Below are 19,249 nucleotides of genomic sequence, written 5' to 3' on the forward strand. Positions count from 1 at the left end.
TGTAGATTACAGTACCTGTCATATGTTGAACTACTTTCTATTAGTTCTTTGTAGCTAATTTTTAGCAATGCATTACTATTTTACACAAAGCTTATTGATTACTCAAGGAAAATGAAGTATCATTCATATCAATTGTGAATGAAGAGTTAAATCCAACAGGTATGGATAAAAAAATGTTTCTTTTCTTGGCGTATGTTCAATGCCACTGGTCACATTCTTTGTGAAGCTCCCACAATGGCAAATGTACACTGTGGACACTTCCAGCTCACATAAATAATTTTGAGTATCAGTGTGGGCGCTAGTGGTGATGGCCTTTTTATTGTTATTATTACAAGCTGGGGAAACAGATTATTTACAGAAAAATGCACATACATACATATTTATATATATTTTTTGTTTTAAAAAAAGGAAGCAGCCCTACGTTTCCACTGCCACAATTTGTTTTCTCTTCTGGAAAATAAAATAGTGCATTTTGTACAGAATATACTGCAATCCCTCTCATGTGGGTGAATGGGAGTAGAATCAGGTCTTTCAGAAGCATCCGTCCCTCTTTTCTCCAGCCCCCTTGGTTGGAGTCTGGAGTGGAAGTGGGAACAAGTCCTCAGGAAATATATTTCATGTCCATTTTGTTCACTTGAAGAGTAGGGGTGGAAGAGTGATCCCTAATCTCCAACAGCAAACAGCATGCTTAGGCAGGCAGGAAACACTTTTCATGAAGCAAATAAAATCGCTGTAGTGTGCCATGTTCTTTTTTTAAATAGGTATATAACTATATATATATTTTTAATTTATTAAGCTAACATGCTCTTTCCAGAAAACAAAAATTCCAGTTTTTATGAGACTCTCCTCTCCTTTCTTCAACACAATGTTCCAGTTTCATTCCCATTTTAGGACCTACATTAAGGTATCTTTATTAGCCACAACTCCCCACCTTCCTTCTAAGCCATTCCACCCACAGCAGCTGGTCCTGATCCACATTAGATATGGTGGCCTGAGGGTGGTAGAGGGCACGAAAGGAGTGTGATGTGGTGGGGAAAGACTAAGACCAAGCCTGCCTCTGTGTGCTCTTCATTCACATCCCACTGTGAAATTCAACAACGCAGAAGAATCTTCTAACACCTCTGTAAGACCTGGAAGAGAAATATTGAACATAGTCAAAGAATTAGTATTTGATGAAGTCGCTCACATTTTTTTTTACCCAAGACAATCTTTAGGCAGAATCTGAAAACGTCAGCCACAAGTTCTCTAACTCTATGGTGAGTCACCCCACGTGACACCATGCCCTTTATAGGTAAGTTTTAATCTACCATATCAAAACAAATCCACAGGGAGGATACCACCAAAGAGCAAATTATCCATATTACACTTGGTGTCAGGTCATGTTCTTACAGTGACAGCCATTAATTATGAGATGGTCAAGCCTTAAAGCTGGTATATTCCTCATTCACACTGCACATCCTAGTGTAAACTGTTACACCAATGCAGGGAAGAGTCACCCTAATATCAGAACACACCTCTTACAACAGCAAGGGATTCAACTTGAATCCAGATGGAAAACAAGAGCCCACTGTACTCTTTTGCCTTGCCAGTTGCCAAAAACCCATAAAACTCCACCACACTCCAAAGCCATCCGTGCCTCTTGCTCTGTAGCGTCGTTTCCAATCTGGCTTCAGTACACTTAGTTTGAAGTCCTAAACCTTGCATATCTTACGAAGAGGGGCTTCAGGATAATGACAAACATTTGCAAAAATAGTCCTTCTCTGCCATGTCATTTTTGCTGATTCAAAAAGAGATTAAGTTATTTACATCACTGTTATTTTCAGAACTTAATGTAATCTTTTAAATGCTTGGCAAACCCCAAATGTTCATAGCTCATTTCCTAGATCACTTCACACTGCAAGTGTTACTAAATAGAGTACCTCTGGACATTGTTTTTTAAATGGAATATAAAATTTGGAAGAAGTCCTAAAAATATTACAACTATGTTTCATCCACAGCTTCTAATCATAAAAGTTTGATGTTAAGGTACTTAACTATTGGAAATTTGAATTATGGAATTTAACAAGCTACTTTGATAATCCTTGTAGATATCCTACCTAACCACAGATTACTCACCTTTTCAATATTTCCCAGATGCCAGCTTGGGTCCGGCTATTGTCAAGCAGTATATTTGAGCACTTGTAGGTGGTGTTGTGTGGCTAATTATGCTACTCATGTATGTATGTATGCTAATTTAGTTGAGGGTTGCCTGCCTGCCTGCCAAAATGATGTCGACAACATCAATAGGGAAGTCAAAAGTAGTCAACTGTTGGCGCTCAATCTCCAAGCATGGAGGTGGAGATTGTGCAGTCCTGGTGCAGGACCATGCACTGCTACTGCAACAGGGGATCTTCCCGAAGTGGCAGCCTGATATCTGAGGGCACATGCTCATGTGGACGAGTTCTGGATCCCACACTGTCCTTGCTTAGTCTGGCCCCACTAGGTTGACTTGAGTCTGGTTGCTCCTCATCTTCTTCAGAACTTGGGGCAGAAGGATTATCGGAGGACAGGCGTACAGGAGTCCCAAGTTCCACTCTAGGCTGAAAGCATTTCAGAGAAAGAGGCGCCTTGGAAGCTTCAACACACAGAAATTCTTAAATTGAGCTTTGTCAAAGGTGGCAAAAAGATTGAGCCAAGGTTCCCACATTGGCGGAAGTGGCCCTACGCCACCTCCGGCTGTTAGAGCCACTTGGGATCCCTAGGTGTCGTGACTGAGTTAGCCAGCCTTGGACTTCAAGGATCTCATCAGGTGGTACACAACCAGGCACAGCCCATGGTGTTCCTGACACTTTCCTTCTAGCACAGTATCCATAAACCCAACACGGCCTGTTTGCTGTAATACCACATGGCGTTCGTGTTATCCATGAGCATCTGCAACAGCCTTTCCTTAATGGATGGTAGGAACATTTTCAACACCAAGTGTGAGGCCCTCAGCTCCAGAAAGTTGATGTGGAGCCGGGCCTCCACCGGAGGCCAGATGACTTTGATCTCCACCTCTCCCAAGTGACCACTGCAATCCAAAAGCGATGATTTGGTCACTAATGTTAGTCCCGAGTGTGGGAGGGAGACAGATCTGCTACTGACCCAACTGAAGTCTAGTTATCACCACTGCAATTCTTTTCGATGTCTGAATATGATCTGAGAGTTCCCCACATGCCATACCACTAGGACTTCAGATACAGCTGCAGAGCCTTCATACACCACCTGGTGTGTTTGACGAGCAGGATGTAGGAGGCCATCAGTCCCAGCAGCCTCAAAGACATCACTGAGATACAGGACAGAGATGAAACATAGTGAGAATAGACCAAACATCCTGGACTTTGCACTCTGGGTGGAAAGCGCAAAACTGCACCATGCCCAGAATGGCACCGATAAAAAGAAGCATCTGTGAAGGAGTTAGGTGTGATTTTGATACACTTACAGTTAACCACAACGAAGAAAGGAGGTTTTCTGTAGTCTGGAGGTGGGTGCCCACTGCTTGGGATGAGCCACACTTCAGCATCCAGTCATTAAGGAAGGGGAAGACTGGAACCCCTGACCTCCAAAGATGTGCTGTAACCCCCAGCATCACTTACATGAACACCTGAGGGGCACTGTTAAGGTTAAAGGGGAGCACATCAAACTGAAATTTTTCCTGCGACACCACGAACTGTAGAAAGCTCCTGTGAACCTGCAGGAAGGGGATGTGGAAATAAGCTTCTTGGAGGCCTAATGCTACCATCAAGTCTCCAGAGTCGAGAACAGACAATATCTGGGCCAGGGTGAGCATCTTGAAGATTTTTAAAATTTGTTTTTATTGAATTTTACATGCAGTGTACAACAAAACAGGCTAGGAACATTGTACAATAGGTTTTACAGGACCGGCTTCAAACACATCATGGGAGATTTAATTATGGTGATCACTGTCACAGGTGTTCCTCCCTTGGACTAAGTGGGTGGTACATGATTGGTGTGATATATGGGTCAGGTCTCGGCTTGTAGAGTGTCAGACTGCTCCATGGTGGAGTGAGTTACTGTGGGGGGGGTGTATGTGTTGGTTTGGGGAGGGTGCACGTTCCACCCTTTGAGACAAGCGCTCAAGGGACGAGTCTGCCTTCTCACTTAAAAAGGCTGGAGCCATTGAAAGCTATGTCCATTATCATGCACTGCATGTAGAGGAAGAAGTCTGTGGACCTCATCCATAGGTACCTCCTCAAGGCCAGAATGCTGCCAATCAGTGGTGTCCAAGCCACAATAGATGGTAAACCTTGCCGCACCGCAACTATCATCGTTTGCATAAGGATGCAACGCGAGTCCCAAAGGACATTGGTATAATGCCCAAAGATACAGCTGTGGTTGATGTAACACAACGCCAAACTAATTGACAGTTACATGCCCATTCCAAAGGTTTTGATGCACTTCGGTTCCTTGTCTGGTGCTGTGGTACAGGGTGCATTAGGGTTGACCTGGTGGTAGAGGTCTGCACGACTAGGTTCTCAGGTGAGCCAGTCTGAAATCACTAGGGGGTGGAGCATGGCGTGCTGTCTGATCTTCCTAGGTCCGGTACTGGGTTTTGCCCAAGAAGGAATTCTGAGAGGGTCTAGTAGAATGGAAGTAGGGAGTCAGTATTGCTTTGCCCAAGCTAAAGTACATTGGTGAGGACATTTGCTTCTCAATAGTGAGCAACTGGAAGTTGGGAACCCCAACATCATATGCATCGCTATCAGAGTCAGTCACTTTCAAAGAGAGTGGGAGAATATGGGCTCTGTCTTGAGGCAAAGTAAGATATTAGAGTCTGGAGGTTGCAGGAAGACTGTGACCCAAATGGACAAGGGTGTGGCCTCGAACGAAGATGAAATGGTGCAAACTTTGAGTCAGGAAACACAATACGTTTCACTTCAATGTCCGAAGTTGATACTCAGTCTGCCATGTGGTGTGGTGGCAGTATCAGAGTTGGCAGCAAAGCAGATGCAGGATCAGTGGTGGGTGCAATCAGTCCAGCAAGCACAAGGGTGTATCTGCCGGCCAGGTTTCAGGAGGAGGGTTTTGCAGTTCCTTGGAGGTCTGAGGGAGCCAGAAGCGTGCCAAAGGGACGCTGAATTGCAGTTTGGCCTTGCACAACTCTTCAATGTGCTGTGGTGTTGCAGATGGCCCTGGAAATTCATGCTGCCTTAAGATAAAGGCTACATTTGACACCTAGGGGGTCAAGTTCAGGGGTGAGAGACTGGGAGGCACATTGATGCCCTTGCTCCTTCTCTAGAGTTGAAGTGTGGCAGGTGGGGGCATGGTTTTGCTTTGATTTCTTATATTTTTTCCTCCACTTACCGAAAGATTTCAACCACAATGATGATCGGCCATGGGAACGACAGTGGGCGTGTGACCTTTCCTTCAACCGGTTACTGGGTGATGTCTTTCATTGATTAGCAACTTAGAGCTTTGCCTCACGGTCCAGGGAAGCCCTGGGATTCATCAAGGCACAGTCACTGTAGGCCTTCAAGTCATGTTCCGACCCAGGTACCACAGGCAAACCTAGGGAGGATTTCTCACAGACATCTCTTGTGACTGTCCCTGCAAGGATAAACCCTGTAGTTTTGAGAAGTAACATCTTTCCTTGCACACTGATTTTTTGAAACTATTTTTTTAGATAAAGATCTCGAAATAGACGATTTGTAGGTCCTGATCTGTGCCTGGTGAAGCAGAAAGAAAGGAAATGACGTCTCTATATGGAGCTCTGCGTGTCACTTTAAAGCAGCGCGACGTTAGAGCAGAGTCACATAATGCCATCTATTGGTGCGCTGGGGTACTGCTGGAAATTTTCTGGATCCAGTCTGCCACTGGGGAATATTCAAAATGTGAGGAATCTGCAATAGAAGTATTTATCAGAAAACAATCTAATGACCGCTTTGAGGGGGCTGATTTCTGGGATTAACAAATGGCTCCATTAACAGACAGTATTACATCACTGGTCCCACAAATCTGATTAAAATATCAAAAATATTTAAGATGAATGTAAATAACACAAACTCACACTCTCTCATAGTTAAAATGAGCTAGACTGAATGGGGAAGTGTAACACTGAGATTGGATGTGGTTTTATGTGTCCAAGTTATACAACAAGGACAGGAGTGCATTTTCCAAAAGGAAGCACAAGAAAGAAGTAGTTGTAGGCTTACGTCAAACTGGAAGACTTCTCATTCCATAAAGCATAGCCTTATGAGTATACCGGTCATTCATAAAATAATACAATCAAATGAACAGAGATTATACCCTAAATATTATTACTTGTGCTAGCTGGAGCAATGGTGTAAAGATGTTTTGCAAATGATGCTACCAATCATTAGTGAGAGAAATGCAGCAGGTAGTCATCTCATTCTCTTGAATAACTTGGCAAAAATTAAGATCTGCTTAAAAAGCTGTAAGGAAATGGATCATAAAATGTTTAATGATGAACAAGGTACCTAACTTCAGTTATGCTCTTTTAGGTGTATGCTCAACCTAACCTCAGATTCCTCACCTTTAGAATAGGTCCAGAAGCCAGACGGGATCTGGAGGATTTCTCAGCACAGCCTCTGCATGCCAGTAGGTGGTGTCACGTTGCTCAGTGTCAACGCCATTCTACCCATGTGGAGAGGGCTGAACCCTTGGATGCAGAGCTCAAGAAACTGTTTGTGCCAGTGTGAAAATCTGTAATACTGGACTTTTTTTTTTTTTTTTTTTTAGAGAAGAGTCCACTTCACATAATGGGGATGAGGGAGGGCAGTGAGGAATCTGCAGTGAGATAGAGTATACTCTGGACAGAGCATACCAAAATAATTAACATTCTCTTCTTATGGATACGTATAACTGCAGATTCCTCAGATTTAGAATAGATACCAAAGTAGTACCTCTCACGTTGGTAGGTCTGTGGAATGAATCAGATCAGAAAGCCCTGCAAGACCTAACAACTAAAATGCCTTATCTGGCTGGCAAGGCAGTAGTGTATCTTGAACATGTGCACTGATGCCCATGTTGCAGCCGAGCAATTATCCAGGACTGACATCCTATGTGCCAATGCAGTGGTAGCAGCCTTGGTCCTGATGGAAGGGGCCCTCAACCCTATGGAGACTGGCTGTTTCTTGGCCATTGTGTAGCAGATCGTAATGTAGGGGACCATCAACCTGGACAATGTCCTTTTTCTGGAATACTTTGCCCTTCTTTGCCCCGGAGAATCTAAAAAAAGAGCTGATCGTCCACAGATGGTCTTTGGTAAGATCAATGTAAAAGCTGAGTACTCTTTTGGGGTCCAGCCGGTGAAGTCTCTATTGTTTTGTGGGGTGAGGTGGGGCAAAGAACGTCAGAAGAATGATGAACTCTTCAACATGAAAGGAAGTCACAACATTCAGTAGGAAGTTCTATACACCTGCTTGTTTGGGCAAGAAGGTGGTGTAGGGCTACTGGGCTGATAAAGCTCGCGAATGTGACTAGAAGGGATCATCATAATGAAAAACACCATCTTCAGGGTCAGGAGACAGAGGATGGCTGTGCAAAAAAAAAAGGTAGACACACAGGGATGTAAGGACCAAACTAAGGTCCTACTGTCGCATCATAAAGGATTTAGGGGACACAGGTGGATCAAGCCTTTGAGAAATCAAATCACAACAGGTGATCAGAACAAGGATGGTTGGTCCAGTAAATACAAAAAGATGGAAAGGGTAGACAGATGACCTTTAACTGTGCCCACTGAAAGTCCTTGCTGGGACAAAGATAAAACGAACAGCAATACATATGACAGTTTGGCCAGCAATTGGTCACACTGCAGACCCCATGCCACACTACCAATGTGCTGCAGCATCCAGCATCCAAAAACTTCACAGGGCAGCTGGTTGCAGGGGTCACTCCCACTACATCTCGAGGGAAATCAAACCTTGTCATCTGGCACAGTTTGATCTCCAACTAAGGAGGTGTACATCACCCAGATCCAAGTGAAGAACCCTGTCCTGTTGCTGTGACAGAAGTTCCTCGCAAGCAGCAGCCTGATCGAAGGATAGATACATGGGCTCAAACGTTCCAGGTACCACACTTTCCTGGTTCAACCCAGAGTCACTAGGAGGACTTCAGCCAGATGTTCCTGATCTTGTTTAGAACTCACAGTGTAAAAGGTAGCAGCAGGAAGGCATACAGGAGTCCTGTGCTCCACTCTAGGCAGATTGTCTCCTACAGGGTCTTTCTGGGAACTCCAGTATGCAAAAATGTGGACATTGCACATTCTCTACAGTGGTGAATAGACCAAACTAAGGTTCTCCTCATTGCTGGCAGATGCCCTGGGCCACCTTTGGGTGTAACTGTCATACCTGTTCCAGTGGGCGTCTCTAGCTAATTCATCTGCCCTGCATTTATAGATGCCACCATGTGGTGTACGATCAGGAAAATCCATGACAATTCAGCCAGTCCCAGACATGCAGGGCCTTCTGGAATAGAGCCCAGCACCCCTGTCCACCCTACTTGTTGCAATACAACATGACAGAGGTGTTAAGGGAGAGGACCTGAACTAGCGTCCTTTGATGGACATCAGGTACGTATTTAACACCAGGCAAATGGCCAGCACTCCAAAATGCTGATGTGGAGATGGGGCTCTGCCAGAGACCAGAGTCCTCTAACCTCCAGTTCTCACAGATGACCTCTCCAGCCCAGCAGTGGCAGGTCTGTTACCACCATCAGCTCTGCATGGGGCAGGTTGAGTGGTCTGCTGCTGGGCCCGTTGCAGTGGAGCGGCCACCACTGATCCTCTGCATTCTCCCCTGAAACCAGGATGGAAAATATCAAGGCCCCTTTGTGCTGGGCACACAGACTTTTGATCCAACTATAGAGAATGCATGTGCCATCTGGCATTGTACATGAACAGAATGTATGAGACCAATAGGCCAAGACCAATGGGATCACCTTCATTAATACCGAAGGGGCACAGGAGAGACTGAAAGGAAGCACTGGAAACTGAAAATGCTTATGGCCCAACCAGAACCACAGGTAGTGTGGACCGGGATATGGAAGCAGATGCCCTGCAGGTCTAACACTTCCATTAAGTATCCTGCATCCAGGGCGAAAAAACACCTGGGCCACCATGGTCATCTTTATTTGTCTTTTCTCTGGAAGAAATTGAGAGGTTGAGATCTAACAAATGACCAAATGGTCTGCCATTTGTGGCATTAGAAAATAATGGTAGTACCATCCAGTTCCGATCTCTGATGCCGGGACGCTTGCTATAGCTCTTTTCTCCAAAAAGCCTGAACTTCCTGCAGAAAAATTGACAAATGGTCTTTTGAAAGCTGTTCTGATGTGTACTTACACTTGACATCCACCACAACATCTAATGAAGGATAGCTTATCTTCTGACAATTCTTTAAAAGTAGATAAAGCTGTTCTAACATCTCTAGTTATGACAAACAGGCCTCTGAGTTGTCTTAAAGTTGATTGCACATAAATATCCAAACAATATTAAAAAAAAAACAGCAAAAAGAGCACATAATAGAAATTACCAGGATCTCTGAAATTCATTCTACCCCACAAAATGAGAAATAACTAGTATCATGATTTTATCTTGATGTTTTCAATCATGTGAAAAATAGATTTACAGTGGCAAGAATTGGCAGATTCTCCTGTTTCTATTCAAATAGGAGAAAAAAAACAGTGATTAACCAGTGCCCAACGGAGGGGGTACACAGAATCAGACTAAAGTAACAACAATATTATGGGGAGTCCCAACTGGAATCGGACACTATCCTTGTGGCAGATGCAGAGCCTGCCCTTTCACTTCTGTTACCAAAACGATTAATCCAGGAAGAAACAAGACATTGCAAATCAGATCACATACCAAATGTATCATGGACAACAAGATCTATATATTCATATATTCCCCTGCAGACCTTGCTACGTAGGTATGATCTCTAGAGAGATCCACATTCACATTGGACAGCACAGAAGTAGTATTAGATTCCAAAGTAATAACATCAGGACAACAGCACATTTTGTGGAACCTCAACGTAGTGAGAATGATCTCAGGAGGGTCACCCAAGAGATGATCATCAACAGAAATGAATATACCCCTGCCCAAAGGTTATTACTTATCAAGGAACAAAGATGGCTGTACTGCTTTTAAATAAGTATTTACGGTCTGAATGATGAAATACCATGGATACATATGGGTGTCTCATAAGCGAGAGTGTGTGAACATCATGATAGGATAGTAATATGTAACCTGGAACTCGACAGTGGCAAGGATTACCTCTCGTTGGCTGACTAACAACATGCAGCCCCTACATTGTTAGACATCAATCTTATACGTGACTATTTGGCTTGCTTCCTCAGGCCATGACATCACGAATCAAGGTGCTCCGGTTAGTGACAATTTTAGACAAGATTTCTGCACATTTATTTACACTTTGTTAATACCAAACCATGGAGTTTGAGACACAAGAACACAGGAACTATGTTACTACTTACATACAATATTCCCTATTCCAATCAAGAGTCTTTTTCAAACTTCCAGAAATAATATGCATACTATGCTATGTGGTCTTATGTATAAACTTAATAGGAGCCGTGTTTTTATGACACAGTGTTCACTACTTCAACCATTTGAGCCTATGCCAGTATACAAAAGTATTACATTCATCTAACTTCAGGAGCTTACGATTGTGTCTTATAGCTTAGGTTATCATCATAGTATGAAAACATAATGTCATGACACTGTATGTCTGACATCATGTGCTGGTGACGTGCGGGACCGGGGCCTGGCATGTTACGCGCACAGAGTTTTCCCTAAAAGAACCGATCCACATACCAGCCAGACATCATCCAGCGGCACTACACAAGTAGGAACATGGGCAGTATTCCTTCTTGAGGACGTGAGTTTATTATTTCCTATTCCTTCCATAAAATTCCTTACTTTGAACAACTCATAATCCTTCTGTGAGATTACTACAGAAAACCTTCATATATTTTATAACATTACAGTGTGTGATTAATGGAATTCATTTGTACTTCCCTCCATGGGGCTTATTATCATACATATTAGTGTTAAGAAAAATTAATGAGTATAGGGGTAAGATGAATTATTGAGCATGGTATATAAACACATCACACACAAGAAGGACTGTGTAGGGTGATATCTATGTATTTATTCATGTAACAAATGTGTTTGCAATGATGGGCATGCATGTCTATGAAGTACATATAGCTGCACACAAATATATGCACAAAACATTTATGACCAACTGATCACAATGATTAGTTACACAGGTGTGGTTTGTTTTTTCTTTTGACTCATCTCCACAGGTTCCAAATAGAGATGATGAATCTCCGAACGCTGAGTATAATAAAGATTATGTGCATAAATATGTGAGCATGTGAATGAATGTGAAAAATTCACTCACAACACCACAAGTGCCATATAAAGGGCCAAACTGGGCTAAACTACAGACAGGAATCCAAGTCCTGAAGAAAGCCATGGACCTCGCATGAGGCTGGAGAAATACAGCTGAACTATGTCAACCACTGGGATGGAGGATTCATAGAAATACTACACAGCTCCCCTGTCAGCAATTTAATATCTCCAAGAGAATCTTAAAATACTTCTTGGGCCATCTATAGAGTGTTTTAACTATCTTTGTTGGTTTCATTGCCACCACAAGGAGGCACTCGGAACTTCACATTTAGTACTCCCAGACATTTGGGAGCCCAACAGTTCCATGAAAAATATTATACGGGTGTGGAGCACCCCCTTAGTGAAGCATGCCACCTAAACTGGTGGGTAAAGGTTTGTCTCTAGTTTTTTGAGAAACCCACACCTTCTCAGTGAGAGTATCCAGACAAACTATATTAATACAGTTTGATACTGCCAAATACGGATTGTTTATTTTCCTTTTGTGGCAATTCTGATGAGAGGAAACAATCCTGAGATAGTCAACTACTCCAGTTTGCCTCTTTAGTTGTAATCTACAGGACCAACCTGTCAGATGTTATAACTTGACACTCGTGGAGAAAATGACAATGTCCTCCGGCAGCAGTGATGTCAAAACAGCAGGAACCGGTATGGATTGTGGTACCGGGCATGGAGCTGGCTCAGAAGTTGGAAATGAACCTGAAGGGGGTTAAGGGGGAACAGATGGCAATAAGGACAGACTCTCTGGTGGTAACCCAACTGGAGACCTCCTCGGATCGGTTTGGCTGAAGGCTTACTAGAGGGAGCAGGTAAGGTGCTGAAGATTCAAAGCATGCCCTTCTTAAATGCTGCAAATTATTGCGCCATCGCAAACAGCCCCAGAAAATTGGGGATCAATGGGACCAGCTGGGGAACTGCCTCCTTGGTGAGGAGGCAAGAGCAAGGGATACCTTCACATCCTCACAACTTCTCCGGAGGAGAGTGGCGTGGCTGGGACAAGGCCCACTTAGACTTTTTCTATTTCTTTTTGAATATGAACTTCACCTTAATTTATTCAAAATCCAAGCACTCCTCCAGCATAAAACTGAAGGAGTCAAGCTCTCGGGTATGGCCAACCGCCAAGGAAGATGGCCACTTCCAAGAGCGGCTCCTGCCAGCCATCAATGCAATCCCCCTACAATCCATTCAATTATCAGTCCTCCGTGGCGAGCAGACCTACAATCTGCATGCAGCTTGTACCAGGGGGATACCAATGAAGTACTTATTTTCGTTTCACGTTCACCTGGGGCGCAGTTTGAGGGGAGGCCTGTGTGGCAGAGCAAAGCCCTGCCGAGCCCAGCCCCAAAAATAAACTTAAAAATAAAGAAAAGGGGGCAGGTTAGGAATGCCCATACACCACTTAGTACCCTCTAGGTCTCCCACGCTTGTTTCTCTTTTTCAGCATCCCAATGGGCCAGGTCCCAAGGACATATTGAAAAAAAAATAATGAGGTGGGGGTGCATGCAGCTCAGACCACCTCCTGATTTTAAACTGCCTGGGGGACCACCACCTCCCCAGGGTATTTGTTAAAGGGGAGGGGATGGGCGGCGGGCCACTCCAGGGCCATATTCGGCCCCGAGAGACCACCACCTCCCAGGGGCATGGCCATTATTTGAGTGGGAGGGGGGGCATGCAGCCCTCCCTCTCCCCCCACGCAGTTTTTGGCCCCAAGGATCACCAACACACCAGGTCTGGCCATATGTTAAAAAAAAGGAGGGGTGGCTGCGCAGGGCCAGCTCCTTATGTCCTGAGGTGCTCGTCCATGACACAGCAGTTTGTTGTTGCTTGGCTGGAGCTATCACAGCTCCTACCAAGCGAGAGCAAAGTGTAAGTCTACTCCCAGCGGGTGGGAGCAGGAAAACTGCTTCTGCTCGCTGGGAGCAGACTTGACAGCAGGCAGGAAAACAGATGAAACAATTGCTCCCACACAAAGGGAGCACCATTTCATCCCCCCTCCCCCCCCACCCCCCACCAGGAGCGGACTTACTATGGCCGGGAGCAATAAGACTGCAGGGGAATAGAGGCTCATCCTGCCGTCTTAAAAAGAAAAAGAAAACATATCAAGCATAGTGATATCGCAGATCACTAACACACCAGTGCTCATATTTATACTATTTTTGTGCCACATCTGTGCTGCTTTTTGACGCAAAAACTTACAAAATACAATTGTATTTTGCAAGTTTGCACCGCTTTTGCGTCAAAAAAATTATGCAAAAAGCGGCGCTAAAAAAAGTATAAATATGGGCCAAAGTAGTGAAACCTCTATAGCATAGGAGGGTCTAGTATTTTTAACCCTACTCCACATTATCCCCAATAAAAAAGTGTCTTTGGATAGATGCGGAGGTAGTTTTAACCATCCCTTTTACTAATACTCGTGCCCTACTGACCAGAAGATATTTTATTCTGATCTCCCTGCCCCAAAAGGAGCTTGTCCTCCATTGGGGCTACTGTTGAGGCTGCCAAGTTACTATTATTTTAACTCGGAAGGGTGGACTGGCCTATGATGAAGCATGCCTCTACTAAGTGGGTGAGGCCTTTCCATCCGTAAATGGAATATATTTTTGTGAAGGACAAAATACATGTTATAGGGCAAGAATGGGATAGGTGACAGAAGTGGAAGAGTATCCCCACCCCACATTGTGTGTGTTTGAGCACTTACTAAATAGCCAGTAGAAAGTCCTCCCACGGGGTAGACATTTTGGGCAAAATTGTGGACTCTTCTTCGATAATTAGGTAGATGTTGATCCATCCTGGCACAAATGCTCATTTTACATAAATTAAACCTCAACGAGAAGCACTTACAATTCTAAACATAACAGGTGCCCCAGTTGAAGCTCTGCTTCTGTCAAGGAAAAATCCTCCCAACGTGGGTAGAAGAATAAATTACATTAAAAGAAAATATAAAACAAACTTAGCGTCAAAATGTGGGCTTTTTTTGCATTACTACCTTGATCTTGGGAACTTAAAGGTATAGTTATTGAATGTTTTGTACCTGTAGTACGCTCACTCACTCAGCACTGAATGTGATTGCTATGAGATGCTTCAGGCATGACTCGTGTCAATATCAGGGAATGTGGAGAGCAGTCCATGCGAACCTGTTCCTGTAATGCCAGAATTTGCTTCTTAATGAGAAAAACTGTTGCTTTTGGAGTATTTAGCTCTGGCTAAGACAAATCTTATTCTGCGATGGATTGGGGCTCAGGGATTTTTTCATACTGACATTGAAACCCACTGAAAAGCAGCTGGGAGTGGCCTTGTTTATGGCATTATAGCTTTGTTGGAATGAGTTTGCCTTTATCAGCCAGTTGTCCAAGTAAAGGTTCACATGTGTCATTTGCTATCCTAAGTGTGCTTCCACTACATTAGTTAGTTCATGCTGCCGAGCACCAAAAAGTACTCTGAACAATAATGGGTGTTCACATCACAAGCCAGAGATAATTGCAATTCTCCTTGATTTAAAGGGATGTTGAATCAGTCATCATTGAGGTCTACTGTTGCTATCAAGTCTTCTATAAACACGGCGATTGCCTCTTGTAAGTTGCCTATATGACCATTCGATTTCAGACAACTCTGTTTAAAATTCCTGTATCCAAAGTTGGTCTTTAGGTGAGATCGTGTTTGGGTATGAGGAAATAAACCTAATAAATGTCCTTTGTTGTTGCTCTTTTGGTACCTTTTCTGTAGCATATTTAACATTTTGTTCACTTCTTTTTAAAGAATTTTGGTGTTCTTTTTTATATGATTTTTATGCAGTGGTGTACTTAACTATTAGCTATGGCTTTCTCTTCCTGTACCAAAGTTGTGGTTTCTTTAAAAAATAAAAATTCTCTGGCAGATGTTGAATTGGTTCTTCCTCCACTAAGCTGCTGCTCTTTCCATCTTCCACCAAACAGTATCCAGATGCTTACTGTCCTTGATGGGGTGGTGGAAGGGGCAAGCGGTGGATGCTGGGGTGTTCACCCTTTTACAAGCAGTGGTGAAAATAAGAATCTAGTAGTAAATTATGCTTGATGTATCCTGGTTCTCAAACGGATGGTTTATAGTTTTTTTCTATCGTCATTGTTGCTACCTTAGAAGAGACTGGTTCCTTAAATATCTCCCTACTCTGCTGGATCGCACTATATGAGTGATATTTTAGTTTTTTCCTCTGTAGAAGTAATATTTCCAGAAGGAAACATGATTCTTCAAATTTTAGCTGCACCCTGTAAGGTGTGAGTTGATCTCCTGATAGGGCATGGGACAATCCTAAGTCATCAGGTGTGGGTGCTTTGGAGGGGTAGGTCTCCTTCAATTTCCTGCTATGTATCCTTTTGAAAGGGCAGCTGTGTGTGTTTGTAATAATGATTCCGTGCACCTTCTGTTGTCGCTTCCTGTTGCGCAGTAGATTTTGGCAGTATACAGTTTCCCCCCTTCCTCATCTAACTGCCCTCTGTGTTTTTGGGTCCTGTCAAAGCTTTTTTTATACAAGCTCTGCATCTGTCAAACTCTTACTTTTGTATGCACTCAGCCCCCTTTGGCAATGAGGCGCTGTTTTCATTTTTTTACATCAATAGCTGTTTCCTTGGATTCAATGTCAACCATTGGTACACTTTCCTAGGGAGAGGTGGAATGTCCTCTCTATAGCACTCCCTGATCTTAATCATCTTTTGAAGTTGAGTCAACTTTGAAGGTTTGTTGGCACTGGTATCTTTTTCCTCCAACCCAGTGTGTCGGTGAGGTTTTCAGTCCTATAATCTTTGAAATTTTTTCCTTTTGAGGCATTGCAAGCCTATGTTTTTTTTGCCACCTGGAGGATCTTTTTCTAGACCAACTTTTTAAAATCGATATCTGTTGACACTGTTCTTCAACATCAGAACAGTACCATTCTCCCTGGAACTCTTATGTCTCCTTGGCTACATCAGATGCCTTGTCCTGTGACAACCCCAAATACCTTCAGGAAGTATTCCTGGACTTGTGACATGCCATAATATGCCCAATGTTCAGTTTCCTCTTGCCTTGATTGAAAACTGACAGAGGTTTGCAACTTGTTTTTGCTCAAAGTTGTTTTCGACTGACAACACTTGTTGTGCCACAAGCCTTGGTCCACCATGCACCAGGTCACAAACTTCACCTCAGACCGTTTTTTGCTCAGCAAATGAGTAGTGTAATCGAAGTGTGGTGTTAGAGTAGTAAATGCTGTGCATTGTGAAAACAAGTGTTGTGAGCATCTGCTGGGTTCCGGGGGCAAGGTGGGCACACATGAATCAGTCTGTTGGGTCCATGCTTTGACCTTGAAAGGACTGGGAGGCTTCTTGTGGAGGAGGCAGGTTCTGATTCTATTAATACATCACGTCCCTGGCATATCCCTGAAAAGGGTGTAACTGTTGGGGCATTGCAGGTCTGATGCTAAAAGGTCAAGAGCATGCAATGGCTCGGCTCTCTATAAAACGCTTCAGGGCAGAGTTTGCCTTTTCAGCAAACAGGCAGGAACCTTTGAAGGGCATGACCAGTAGGGGTGCCTTTGGAGCCCATCCATGTTTGGCACCGAAGTACCACTCTTGTCCCAATAGCCTTTTCCTAGACAACCAAGGCCTCTGCCCAAGTGGATGACAAACTTGGCTGTCATCTTGAATGGTTTAGGCCAAGAAATCTGGTAAGTCTTCTAGAACTGCTGGCAAGGCCCTACTAACCATGTTCCAGAAGAACAAGTTACTTATCTTCGGTAACATAATATATTGGTAGAGACAGGATCTAGCAGTAGATTCCTTACTTTAGAATGTTCTACAGGAACGAGCCTGGATCCCGAAACTTTTTCCTCATAGCACATCTGGGCATCGGAAGAGGGTGCAGCGCGACTCTGTATTGATGTCATCCACCGGATGTGACATCAGCGTTGTCCATATAATCCCCTCACATTCGTCAGTTTCTTCCGTGACTATTTTCCATGCTCAAAACGTGAAGCCATATATAGAAACTGTATACTGAAATAGTGTGCTAGCGCCAAAGACACCCCTATGTCGAATAATCACCAAATTCTTAATTCAAGGTGTGGATTTTCATAACAAAATCTGCTGAGAACCAAAAAGGACTCAGTTTGCAGAGCAGGGAGGATGAAAGGGTCGTTCATAAAAGTAAAAAGTATCACAAAACTTGTCTAAACAAGAGAAAAAGACCGGACAATCATAATAATTAAGGTAAGTAATAATATACTCTACGGCATCCACACCTATGAAAGGAACCAAAAACATGGGAAAAAGCTCATCCGTGTTAGTGTGTCAAATGTGTGTCAGTAGGGACCCAACAACACTGAGTTTCTGTAACCAGACGAAAACTGGTCTAGTACAAGAGAAAGAAACCATGCATTCATAAGAATATCTATGAGGAAAGACAGCCTTGTTAGTACCAGAGCCAGCCTCGTTAGTACCAGAGCTGTGTAAAGAACCACAGTTATAAAATGCCATAAAAATATGAATAGCATGGAGATACCATCACCCGTGACTGCCTACCATTAAAATTATGTTCTTAGAACAAAACCGGTCCAGAAGATTATTTTTTTTTTAAACGAGCATTCATTCACGAATGTAGGTTAGCCCTAACATATCCCATTCCGTAAATCTCATGGGAGGAGCCATGTATAAGGAGTTATAAGCATTTAAAAATATGGTTTAGTGAAAATCCAATCCATGTTAATATGACCAATCGGTGTTAGAGGCGAACTCACGTAAATGAATGATAAGCTACTTGCTTCCTTAATGGGATGTGAGCCCACGCACGAACACCCCATTAAAACTGTGGAAAGCACCACATCAATGATTTCATAAAGACAAAGAAAACATAGGTATGAAACACTACCCAAGCCCGTAGGATAGTTTTGCCATATGAGCCAGTAAAGATAATCTATTTGTTCTTGTATGGAGTCCGAAAGTATCTGTTCTACTTTGGGGCATACAGAGCAAGATAACATCCCATTGAACAATACCCCCTCCCATGTAAAGGTATTGCCTATCATACCTGCACTGTAAGACACACACAAGATGTTTATCTCTTGCAGAGAAACCATACAATTACCCTCTTTAAAAAGAGGTTGAAGACAACAATAGCAACCATTGGCATAGAAAAAACCTTTCTCCAAGAAAAGTAGCTAGCAATGATAAAAACATCTTCAAGATATCCTCAATATATATTCTTATTGGCATAGAAGTATAACAAACAATGGACTATGTAGTAACAAACAATATATATATATATTTATCTTTAAAAAGGCTGAATAAAACAGCAAGTATGAAAAAGGAGACCTTGGTACTGTGGCGAAAACCAAGGTCAGTATGTGATTCTTATAATGAGTGAGACTCATCTATAGATAAACTTGAAAAGGTGTCAATGATGCAAAAATTTAAATTTTTCAAGATTTTGAAATAAAAAGAATTTGTCCAATTTTGTATATTCCGTCTTGATACAACAATTCTCAAAGTATGAACCCAACCTACAACAACTAAAGTCAGGCAAACGATGAAAACAGTTATATCTCAAAAAGGTATTAAAATATAACCTCCTCAAGCTCAACAGATAATAATATCTTCATAGAGAAGAAGAAGTACCCCTGAAAAGGGTAAAACCCTTCTGAAAAGAAGGAAGTCTTGCATGCAAAAACTCAAGCGCAGAACAACTCCTATAGAGTCAATAATATTAATTATTCTATACAATAGTAAGATTATAATCTACAGAGAGAAACATCTCAATGAAGGCCCATGATGACTGAAAGAAGCCAGGAAAATAAAAGAATAATGTTCAAGGAAT

At 42.9% G+C, this 19,249-nt stretch overlaps 1 protein-coding gene across 3 annotated transcripts in view; it reads right to left on the minus strand.

The window, feature by feature from the left end:
• Window positions 1-302: 302 nt before the first annotated feature.
• The window catches only part of ARHGEF11 (Rho guanine nucleotide exchange factor 11), a 787,362-nt gene continuing 768,415 nt past the window's right edge, over window positions 303-19,249 (minus strand). For all 3 annotated transcript variants that reach the window (XM_069217872.1, XM_069217873.1, XM_069217871.1), the window contains one exon: window positions 303-1,130. In XM_069217872.1, coding sequence (XP_069073973.1) covers window positions 1,069-1,130 — 62 coding nt within the window. In that variant the 3' untranslated portion in view covers window positions 303-1,068. The remainder of the gene's footprint in view (window positions 1,131-19,249) is intronic.

Source organism: Pleurodeles waltl, chromosome 12, assembly GCF_031143425.1.
Source record: "Pleurodeles waltl isolate 20211129_DDA chromosome 12, aPleWal1.hap1.20221129, whole genome shotgun sequence".
NCBI lineage: Eukaryota > Metazoa > Chordata > Amphibia > Caudata > Salamandridae > Pleurodeles > Pleurodeles waltl.